The sequence below is a fragment of the Haliotis rubra genome, unplaced genomic scaffold, assembly GCF_003918875.1.
Source record: "Haliotis rubra isolate DU_JTF1 unplaced genomic scaffold, ASM391887v1 Scf47, whole genome shotgun sequence".
Classification (NCBI taxonomy): Eukaryota; Metazoa; Mollusca; class Gastropoda; order Lepetellida; family Haliotidae; genus Haliotis; species Haliotis rubra.
The window spans coordinates 421426-433650 of NW_025767157.1; the positions used below are offsets into that span (position 1 = coordinate 421426).

The 12225-nt window shown below is 39.7% G+C and overlaps 1 protein-coding gene across 1 annotated transcript in view; it reads left to right on the forward strand.

Moving 5' to 3' along the window:
- The first annotated feature begins 5241 nt into the window (after positions 1 to 5241).
- The window catches only part of LOC124290561 (RNA-binding protein 28-like), a 76223-nt gene continuing 69239 nt past the window's right edge, over positions 5242 to 12225 (forward strand). The window contains exons 1-7 of the mRNA XM_046727308.1: positions 5242 to 5379; positions 6184 to 6229; positions 6834 to 7000; positions 7332 to 7464; positions 10072 to 10202; positions 10446 to 10546; positions 11689 to 11764. Coding sequence (XP_046583264.1) covers positions 5247 to 5379; positions 6184 to 6229; positions 6834 to 7000; positions 7332 to 7464; positions 10072 to 10202; positions 10446 to 10546; positions 11689 to 11764 — 787 coding nt within the window. The 5' untranslated portion in view covers positions 5242 to 5246. The remainder of the gene's footprint in view (positions 5380 to 6183; positions 6230 to 6833; positions 7001 to 7331; positions 7465 to 10071; positions 10203 to 10445; positions 10547 to 11688; positions 11765 to 12225) is intronic.

Consider the following 12225-nt stretch of genomic DNA (forward strand, 5'->3'; position numbering starts at 1 on the left):
AGCCCTGCTTTCTAAAGGAAGACTACCTTCAAACTCAAAGGACCAGTGAAATAAGTTTTACTTTGGTAATGCCAAAAGATGTCTAATGCAGTGAATGCATCATCACCTTGTTTCTCTTCATTTTGTTCTATTACAGTGTTGTACATGCCAAGCTGTTCCTTCTTCACATGTATATAGGTATATTTATTGACAGTTCATGTACTGTATATTTGTGTGTTTGTTTGCATGGACAGAATGACAGGCATCTGTAAAAGGTACAGTAATTCTGTAATTGATCCCAAGATTCTAGTTGTTTAAATGAAACATTGTCCTCCCAGTAAGCTGTCACTCATGTTAAATTTGGGGCTCTCTAACTCTTTCTTCCCTCCTCCCAAACTCGGGTCTCTCTCACAGACACACACACACAGACACACACACACACACACAGACACACACACTATTTGCCTTTGTGACAATCCCAGCTCACACACACTTAACTTCAGTTCAAGTTATTCCTTGTGAAGCCAGGTGCACTACCATCTCTCACTACTCATGACCTGTATGTCATGTATGGTTGTGACAAATTGACATCGGAAATTACTACATGGTGGGAGTGGATTGTCTGGTCCATATTCCATTATACTCACTGCCGCCATATAGCTGGACTATTGCTGTGGGCGGCATTAAACAACAAACAAACAAAAATTGGTGGAGTTTCACTCGTACTAACAGCACAAGACATGTTTTATACAGGAACCTGTGTATTGTTGTTGCTTTAAATCCATGAACTGGTGTTGTGAAAACAGTTGTTTGTTGTGTAGTATGAAAGTAAACAAGTAAGTGTTCATAATATGGCATTACAGTGTTCAAACTTAATCATGCAAGTGGAGAGTTCTCATGATATCATTTTGTTGATAGTTTCAGTCACTTTGCACCCGATTCAATTATACAGAATTATACTGATGAATCGCGATTAATTTTGAACACTGCAACTACCCTCATAGACATACCTATGTCTCGAATACATCGATAAATTCGAATGACATTACATAATTAGCATACACAACATTCTGTTGTTGTTGTTGTTGCAATTGTACACATTCCAGATTTGCAGTTCAAAATGGAGGACAGAATATTCCATCTGTTATTTGGAAGAATTACTCTGCTGTTTTTATGTAAACATATTAGATCAAGAGATAGATGCAGTTTTAGAAAGAAGATGTTTTGTTTGTGATCTTAACGAGATGTATGTTGCTCTGCATGAGAATAATGTGTGAATGTGAATGTTAATTGTAAGAAATAATTTGAGAATAAATTTTGCAAACTTGTGCTGTTGTTTTGTTTATGAAGACAGGGAGGTTGGCAGGAAAGTTTATGTACAATCAGAAGAATGTCATGAATCTTGGGGTTGAATAGATAAAGGGGTTGAATCTAGGAAGAATTTCTGTTGCTTGACTCAAAACTTTAAACAAATTATGCAACAGCATTTATGACTGTTAATCAAGTTCTTTAAGATGTATTACCCATAGCTGTCAAGGGGCGGTGGGGTAGGCTAGTGGTTAAAGTGTTCACTTGTCACGCCGAAGACCCGGGTTCGATTCCCAATGTGAGTACAATGTGTAAAGCCCATTTCTGGTGTCTACCGCCATGATATTGCTGGAATATTGCTAAGAGCAGCGTAAAACCCAACTCACTCATAGCTGTCAAACTTTGTATAGACAGTAACATTTGTCACTAAGTCTTGTTATTCTGAGGGCTTATGGTTCAGAATATCATGAGATAGAAGGTCTGTCATTCAATAAAGGTTTGGTTGTGAGGTCCTCTTTATTAAACTGTCCATGCTTGTCTGTAAGAGTTCACTAACGGGATCGGGTGGTCAGACTCCCAATTGCATGGGGAGTCATGCTGTTGATCACTGGATTGTCTGGTTCAGACTTGATTATTTACAGACCACCCCCAGATAGCTGGAATATTGCTGAGTGCAGTTTTAAACAACAAACCAAACCAACCAAAACATAGGTATCAAGCGACTTAATCGGGGCGTGGTGGGCGAGCTGGCTAGGGCGCCTGGCTAGTCATCCAGTGAGCATGAGGTGCCGGGATCAAGCCCACCTGTGACCGGGTGTAAAAAACCTAGGAGTCAACTTTGTGTGCAGATTCTTTCAGTGTTGTCACAACCCCTAGTGTACAGTACACAAACCTGTGCACTTAAAAGAACCCATGAATCCGTTGGTATATGACCAGATGGTGGCCACATGAATACGTGCAAACACCTAGTTGAGGGTACAGCAACGTGCATTGAACTTGGACAAAGTACTGTGACTATGTGTCCCGGTTCACCCAGCTGTGAATGGGCACCTCGTAAGGATGGGAAAGCCGCAATAACTCGGTGCGCCTTGTGGCAGCAAGAGTTGTATGCTCACCAGGGAGTTGAGATTGACATCCAATGATCGAGGGAACAAATACCAGCGCCTTGAGCATGCACTAGTGCCTGGATATGTGCGCTATATAAATATCCAATAATAAATAAATAATCCTAGATGCTGTGGATACATCTTCGTTACATGCTTGTGAGAAGTGCTTGGTTCGTTCCACAGGTGTGCTGGGACTTGTTTACTGGACCAGTAACAAGAGGCAGAAGTCTTACATGATTGGTTGCTGTCTCTAGTTTATCAGGAGTCAATGAACTGTCTCTGGGGGGCAGTGGAGGTTGTTGTGTCCAGTTCACAGAGCTGATGTCCAGTGGTTCAGTCCCTGCCATGTCAGACCTGGAGATGTTAAAACATGGATCTTGTTTCCCTGCCTCTTGTTCAGTAGTGAGGGGACAAATGAAATATTGGTCAGCTACCCTTGAGCTAGTACTAAAGAACTGGCTCAAGTCCAGACTAGTAGCCCGCGCATGCACACACTAAAATAGTAATAGGCCATTTATATAGCGCCTTTCCACGTCACAGGGATATGCTCAAAGCGCTTCCTGAGCTCAAGTTAAAACTATATACAGTTGGCAGGTACGGATGATTGGAAGTCACTTGTAGCGAAGAAATAGATGAGTCTTTAGTCGTGTTTTGAATGTACTTAGGGAAGGAGATGATTTTAACTCGATAGGGAGAGAGTTCCACAGAGAAGCTGCTGCATATGAAAAGGTCCTTGAGCCAAATGATTTGAGATTGTAGCTTCGGGACAGCAAGTAACAGTTGTTGTGATGGCCAGGGTTCTTTCTGGAGAGTAATGTGTCAGAAGGTCTTGAAGGTAGGACGGTCCTGAGTTGTAGAAAGACTGGTAGGTGAGGCAGAGAATCTTGAAATCAATCCTTTCAATGAACACGAGCCAGTGTAGAGAGTTTAGGATGGGAGAGATGTGACAGCGAGGACTGGTGAGAGTGTTGATGCGTGCAGCTTTGTTCTGGATTTTCTGAAGACGATGGAGTTGAGAGGAAGAGATGCCAAACAGTAAACTGTTGCAGTAATCCACGCGGGATAAAATCAGTGTCCGCACAAGGGTGGCAGTGGCTTCTTTTGTTAGGACTTTGCGGATGCTGCCGATGTTCTTCAGATGGTAGTGGCAGGTCTTTACTAGATGATTTATTTGCTTGTCCATGCTGAGGTTTGAGTCCAAAAGAACGCCAAGGTTTTTCACTAACACTAACACTGGCAGTGTAATGATATAGCAATACAAGGCTCACGATACAATATATCAATTTACAACTCTAATATCACAATACATACAATTCATTTCATTACAAGTTTCACCAATATGAAAAGCGTGAATAATAACAGAAATTGTTCAAGAACAGATTTATGCAGATTTGTAGTATTTCCTGACTGATTATAAACAACAGAATCAGCACAGTGCCCCCAAGCTTATATGTTTCTCCCCTACAACATGTACAATATCTCATCTTACTTTCTAAAATTTGAAACCAAATGATTCAGGGTGATGACCTGTAGGAAGGGAGAGAAGATAACTTACGAAGTAAAAGTACTGCATCAGGATGGGTTTATCTATCAGATAGTGGACTCACTATTGTTGAGCCGGTTGTCTCCCAATTGACAGACACCCAATTGAGAGACACTGAACTAGAAGGTTAATTAGGGTAACACCTACGGATATAATGGAATAGTCCACTATCTAGTGAGTAGAGCAGAGTGAGCCTGAAACAGGTTCGTTACTGAGATGTTTGATTGTGGGCAAATAGAACTTTGTTGTGATTAAATGATAAATGATTTCTCTTCTCAAAATTGATTTTACTATCAATTACTATCGAATATAAAAACAGGTTTGTCACTGAGAGGTTTGATTGTGTTTATTGATAGAAAAGACCCCTCACAATAAGAGCATATGTACAACAGAAGTTAACTGAGAAAACGTTTTGTTGGAGAGATATAGATATGTACATATTTGAAAACATTCTTATTTGCAGTAAATGAGACACCTGCATTGCCATTTAAGATACGATTAATACCAATCAGTGTTCTAATTTTAACAATACTTTCTAAAAATTGTAACAGTTTTTGTCTTTGAGTAGTATACAATGGACATTCAAGGAAGTAATGAAAAGCTTTCTCACATCCATGGCCACATTCACATGAAGCGTCATATTTTAAATATTTATTCTAAATAAATCGTAATTAAGTGCACTCGTCATATATCTAATATTGTTAGCAAAACATATAACTTCTTTATTCCATATGAATAATATTTAGGTTCACATTTGTCTTTATTTGATTTATATGATACAACAGGTTGAGCCTCCAACACAGATATGTGTGCATGCCCACAAACACAACATAAAGACTCATATGCACACAAGTCTCTATATAAGTGAAATAATCTGGCCCGCAACATCGAACCCTGTTTCACTTCACTATTTCTTAATTTCTAACAAAACCCATTTCAATAGTCTCACTTGACCTCTACTTACAATAAATTTTTAAAATATTAAGTTGTTTTAAAATTTCATTTGTCATGGAAGTGTATGTTGTGATTGCTATATGAAAAAGCAAGAGAGGTAAGTTTATCTATTGGGGAAAGTCAAGCTAAAAGTTTCAGAATACAACATTTGCTGTTTGTGGATTTTATGAGCGCTTCGCAATTGGTTTTCGACAACTAAATTGCAAAACACAATATAGTGGATGATTTGTATTTACCGTGATACTGATAATTATTATATTAAAGCTTAGTAGTCTACAACGAATAAATAATGCACTTGTATTGTAAACGGAAGCCGACATCGTGACTACAAATGTTAATTCCGCAGCAAAAACAGCATGGAAGCCGAAAACTACAAGAGCAAAACCCTGTTCATTAGAAACCTCCCATTTGTAACTACTAATGAAAAGCTGACGACATTGTTTGAAGATATTGGCCCAATCAAACAATGTTTTGTTGTTAAGAAAAAAGGTAATGCCATCATTATGTCTTTCGACCTTTTATCTTCGTTTGTTTACATTTTTATTGTAAACACGTGGCCTACACGCTGTGGGATAAGACAAGTAAACACACCCATTCGAGACTGATTTCATCATTTTGTAAAACAAGAATATGGAGCGGAATACATTTGCACATTGACCAAATTACGTGATCATGCGAGGCTGAAGGATACATGTGATTGTAGTGGGGAATATTTCAAGTACTGTCCAAGAGCCGCAGTATACCCCCACTATGGGGTCCGACAGTCAAGACTGCGTCTCGCCTGGACATATATTCCTTGGTTTTAGGGTCGTGACAAGTATGTCACATGTACATTATATTATCTATTGCAGTTTGCAACTGACTCCAGATTTCATTCTGTTGAGCATGACATGTTTAATTTGATGGGTGGGGTGGTGGTATGTTTAAAGCGTTGCTCGTCACACCGGGCAGCGGTGGAGTAGCCATTTCTGGTTAAAGAATATTGCTCGCTCATCACGCCGAAGAGAAATATTGATGTTGTAAGAGGCGACGAACGGGATCCCCAGGCTTGCATAGGCACAATATGTGAAGCCCATTTCTGGCAGATCGATGCTCATGTTGTTGACCATGACATTGCTTTCATAGCTGGAATATTGCTAAAAGCGGTGTAAAACTAAACTCACTCACTCACTTTGTGTACCCACTACGCACAGATTGCTCCAAATATGTATAGGATTTTCCTTTCCAAACTGATGTATTTTACCAAGTTTACCCATCAGAAAATGTCTTTACATGAACTATATCTCCTTTCAGATTCTGACCTTTGCCGTGGGTTTGGTTATGTCAAATTTTCTCTCATGTAAGTTGTGTCTAATTCTCTGTTTTGTCCATTTTAATACTGATGGTAATTGTGTCTGATAATGTGAATATTGTGAATTCTTTAAGAGTCTCAGAGATTGTGTCTCTCAGGTATGATGTAGCATACAGTACGAACATGGTTACAGCAGACAGTGACAAGTGACAGTTACAAGAACGACAAGCAATGGTGTGAAAATAAATGAATGATAATCTTCCACAGTTTATTGGCCTAAACATAATGTGTCTGATTTAAGGGCTACTTATTTTGAATGTTATCAGCGCAATATTTGAATATGTTTTAGCTTGTTTATCATATTTTGTAAACAGGTAATACATTCAGACATGGATTTGACCTTAAGGTACTAGTCTCTAAATGCACCCCATGAATGTCTTTAAAGAACTTCTGTACTTCATATTACATAGGACAGTGGGTTTCCTCGTTGTTTGAGCTGTGACAAATCTCTCTGCAAAGTTTTGTCCCTTGGAAACTCGTACGCAGTTTGACCTGAATCTCAGTTTCTCAGCACCATACCAGTAGTATGAACGGTCCCTAAGTAACCATGGAAACAAAAGCTTAATGTTGAATTGTGTTCACCTGCTTATAGTGAGGATGCCATCAAAGCCAAAGACACAATTACAAAGTTAGAGGGAAGGAAGTTAATTGTGAGCTTTGCTGATCATAAACGAAAGAAACCAAGGAAGTTCTCCAAGAAAGACGATGATAGCGAGGAGGATGAAGACAAGGATCAGGAGGAGGCAAAAGAAACACACGGTAAGAATTCATATCCCTCGGAGAAATGTGTTTCACTTGACTATTCTTCATGGATTCTTTGGACACAAAGGGGGCGGTGGGGTAGCCTAATGGTTAAAGCGTTGGCTCGTCACGCTGAAGACCCGGGTTCGAATCCCCACATGGGCACAATGTGTGAAGCCCATTTCTGGTGTCCCCCGCCGTGATGTTGCTGGAATATTGCTAAAAGCGGCGTAAAACCAAAATCAGTCAGTCAGTTGGACACAAAGTAATCAAAATGCATTTGTTTCATTAATGATGTCAGTGTTACCATGGTTACATGTTTTCATTTCCTGTTGTTTGTTTGTTCAAGATGGAGGAACTGTTAAGAAGGGGAATGCTGAATCTGGTCCGAACCACGACTCAAAATACTTAAAGGCCAAAATTGTGGTGCTGACAGGATTTGGTCCTGACCTTGACCTAGGTGGGGTGACAGATCTTGTGAGGTGAGACCTGTTGCTGTGATTTTCTATCACATTCTGATTTTTCTTCACATTGGCAGATGTTTAATGCTGGATGTGTTTCTGCATGGAGATTTGACAGAACTACAATGGCTAATTCTGAGTATAAATAGTAAACACCATACCATTATGCTGTGGATATTTTATGCACCCTGAGCATGGATGGTTCATCACAGCCGAGTAATACACCTAAACGATTTGATTTCAAAACATGTAATGTGTTTCTGAAATCAAGGCAACTTCATTCATACTGCCTGACAAAAGCTTTGAGTCAACTAGGTCGCTCCTGGGTTGCTCCTAGGTTGTAGTGCAACTACCTTGAATTGGTAATGTTGATCAGAACAAAGTTCTGAAGAATTATTATTGTTATTATTGGATATTTATATAGCGCACATATCCACGCACTAGTGCATGCTCAAGGCGCTGGTATTTTTTCCCTCGATCATTGGATGTCAATCTCAACGGCACATCTTATTATCAATCTCAACTCCCTGGGAAGCATACAACTCTTGCTGCCACAAGGCACGCCAAGTTTTTTGCGGCTTTCCCATCCTTACAAGGTACCCAATTCACAGCTGGGTGCACTGGGACACATAGTCACAGTACTTTGTCCAAGTTTACTGCACATTGCTGTACCCGCAACTAGGTGTTTGCACGTATTCATGTGGCAACCATCTGGTCATATACCAACGGATTCGTGGGTTCATTTTAGTGCACAGGGTTGTGTACTGTACACTAGGGGTTGTGACAACACTGAAAGAGCCTGCACACAAAGTTGACTCCAAGGATTTTACACCCAGTCACAGGTGGGCTCGATCCCGGCACCTCATGCTCGCTGGATCCTGGCACCTTAACCAGCTCGCCCACCACGCCCCCATTACTTAGAAATGTATTTACATCAACTGTCTAGACTGTTTACCTGTAGAATACAGCACCACGAACTTTAAAAATACGTCATAATACCCTTTTACGTAATGTAATGTGATTTTGTTTGAAAGCACGTTCTCGAAACAATGCCCTATGACGCCTGCATGGTAACATGGTTGTCAAGCTCAGCGAGTGCGTATAAGCTCTGCTCACTGGTGTTTCATCTCTACTAGCTATGTCATTGCATAAGCCCAACAATGTTGAGAGTTTCCAGTAGTTGTATACCGGCGGATGTGCAATTCTTTGCAAGCACCAGTTTGAAATATTTTTTTTCCACTAATACGCTCATATTTATTTGTATTACGGGGTGCTGAGGTGTTATGTTTTGTGTATTATTGTATTTTGTATTTTATAAATTTAGCAAGAATGTGTTACACCGGTCTATATTATATATATTTGATTATTCGCAATTTTGGTCAATGTAATTATTTAAATTATGTAAATATATTTTATATTTCGGTTTCTAAGTAACTATTAAGTCTAAATGATTTACCAATGTGAACTGACATACATATATTTTTTTTCATTTAGTAATTTGCACCATTACACAGAAAAGTTTTTTATTAGTATTTTATTTTTCGAAGCGGTAATAATTCATTACACTGGACACGTCAGTCATGTTTGTGCCGGTTTGGTCAATGCATTCTATTTATTATGATTATTTCAAGGGTTTAGGGTTAGGGCTTATGACTGAGGGTTTAGGGTTAGGGACCTAATCAAATATAGTAGGTACATCTCCGGTGTAATACGTGAGTACCGTTTGCTGTTTTTCCTTTTGCATTTTAATAATCCCGGTTCGGTCAATGCATTCTATTTATTAGGATTATTTCAAGGGTTAGGGCTGAGGGGTTAGGGTTAGGAGTAACCAATTTGTACATGTCCGTTTTTACCATTTTTGCTTTGCATTTTAATACTTGTTTACACTCAAAAACAGGAAACCAAAATCGTGAAAAGTACACTATGAAATGGTTTAGTATAGAAATTTTGAGCTAATGGAAATTGACCTGGAATTTGCACTCAAGCCTCTTTCACACGCAACATTTGTTCAGTAATGATTCAAAGGCTAACTCACCCTTGTGCCGTCACTACATATGCTCATGTCTCCCTCGTTCCTTAGTGCAATCCACGTTATCCTCACAGTGTTCCCTACATCACTTTTCTGTCACAAAATCACCGATTTATATAAAAGCGTGTCATTCATGCATGCACCGTGAAATCTACGTCTGACGCCTGACGTCAGCAACCCTTTCCAGTTTGAGGCATATCGGCTCATTCCACGCCACACGTTATCTTGTAGATTACGGAATGGGACGAGTGTGCCAAATGGCATCGGGTCCATTCGGCAATTGTCCGTAGATTACAATCACGAGACACCAAGTCTACCCGTAACCTTCGTAATTGTCTGTGACCTATTCGACTCTTTCCGTTCATTTCCATGACGTCACAGGAATGACTTGATAAATTTGCACATTGTGCAACAGTGTGGACGTAGCTCAGTCGGTTAGCTGTCGAGCTAACAATCCAAAAGGTCGCGGGTTCGCGTCCGACGGGTTCTCACAAACTGGTTGCTTGTCTTAATGACACGTGACCTACAGAAGAGATTGTCCTCACGAGAAGTTGTGGTGCTGTATTCTAAAAGTGCTCCAAATCTTCTTGTTTGTTCAGCCATGTGAAGAAGGTGAACAAGATTGTCTTCCCTGTAGAAGACAGGACTGTACCTACAGCTTTCCTGAAGTTCAAGTGTGTCCGAGACGCAAAACTGGCCATCAGGAAAGTGCATGACAAAACTATCAAAGGTAAAGAATTATAAACTGATATGCTTTTGTAAGGGAAAAGTCTTTGTGAAATTTGATTCAAATCCTGTAAATCATACTGACTGGCTGGTCTTGGCTTATTTAATGCTGACCTTCAAATTCTCAGTACCCCCAGCACATTAGAAAATTCTTTATGTATATCTCGTAAATGTAATTAGAATGAAGTTTGTGACAATGAAGTAGACATTACTGTTTTTCATGTGTATTTCTGGTCCCATGTTCCAGGTTGTAAACTCTCGGCAGTGCATCTGTCAAAGGAGTTTGCTGAGATGCCCCAGAAGATGCTGAAGAGGTGCAGGCTCATAATACGAAACCTCTCCTTCCAGGTAAGTTTGTGGTTGCCATAGAAACATATCCTATTGTTTGTTTTAATACTAGCAAAAAACTGACTGTACTCACTGTAATTCAGACTGACTTTTGCCATGGGTAGCGTTACAGAGTGAATAGTGACTGAGTAAGTGACAATTTTAGCAATATTCCAGTAATATCACATCAGGGGATACCAGAAATGGGCTTCACAAATTGTACCCATGTGGGGAATTAAACCTGGGTCTGCAGATTGAAGATCGAATGCTTTAACCACTAGGCTAGGGAACACCAGAAATGTGTTTCACATGTTGTGCTCATGTGGGGAATCAAATGCTTTAACCTCTAGGCTACCCAACTGCCCAACCATGGGTGAGATCTTGTTATCATTTTCCATATGTACTAATTAATTCTGCTTCCTTCTTCTCATAAACTTAATTGTGTAGAAGTGTGTCAAGGCAAGGGGTTTGAAAAATCCAGCGTTGAAAATCAGATTCCGTCACAGACACACACTGTTGTGATTTGTACTTGTACTATACAGAGTTACCTCCCATCCAATCTGTCAGTTTTGTGGTGATTGCTAATTTGTTTTGAAAATACAAACTTTTATAGCCACCTTATCACAGATACTCATTTCTACCTTAATTTGGGGTCAATGCCTTTGTCTTTGGAATAATCATTCATAAGAATCATTATTCATTTATAACTTACATTTTTGATAGGTATCATTCCTGTCCCTGTCATCCCTTAAATGTCCTGTAGTAACCAGTTAAGATCCAGGCTAGCTATTCTCGAGCGTTCGTAGCCCTACAAACGTCTTAAGCCCATTCTTAACACATTGGGTACGATCAAAGTTAAGAATTCTTAGGGCTACGAATGTTTCAAGAATAAGGGACCAGGTTCTAATTGGTCTTCAGCAACCCATCATTAAGAGGCAACTCACAGGATTTGGGAGGCTGGACTGGCTTACTTTCCATGTCATATCCCAACTACATCCATAAATATTCGTGATGACAATCACTGGATTGTCTGGTCCGGAGTTGATTATTTACAGATCACCATTATATGGCTGTAAAATTGCTTTGGGTGGTGTGGAAGAACAAACTGTAGATTGTGAATATGTTATTCTATTCATGGGATGTCTGCAATCTGTTGTCCCCAGTTAGGAGATGAAGAACTGCGCTCACATTTTGAAGGATTTGGGGAACTGACCGACGTTACAATACCCACTAAACCAGGTGAGTCAAATGTGCGCTTATGTTCATCAGTTTTAATATATTATCTATGATAAAGAACCTGGAATCAACTAGTTGATCAACTAGGGTGTCTCCAGCTGGATGTTTCACACCATATTTCTAAAACCCTGCTGGGATTCTGGGTTAGATCCCTAGCAGCTGATGTTCGCCATAAGGTGCAACAAGACAGGGTTTTGTGGTAGGTGACTTGGTTGATCATGTGACATCGACATCGTGGTTCATTCACAGTATCAGTCACTAGATTGTCTGGATCAGATTTGATTATTTACAGGCAGCTGTCATATAGCTGTAATATTACTGAGTGTGGCATTAACAAACAAATATTCTTGTACAAACAAAATGTCAGGAAATGTTGGTACCAGTTCCAGATAGTTAGGAATATTTCTATACTCACTCAAATCTTGGATACGAATATTGTGTGTCAGGATGAGTTGTGATGGTGA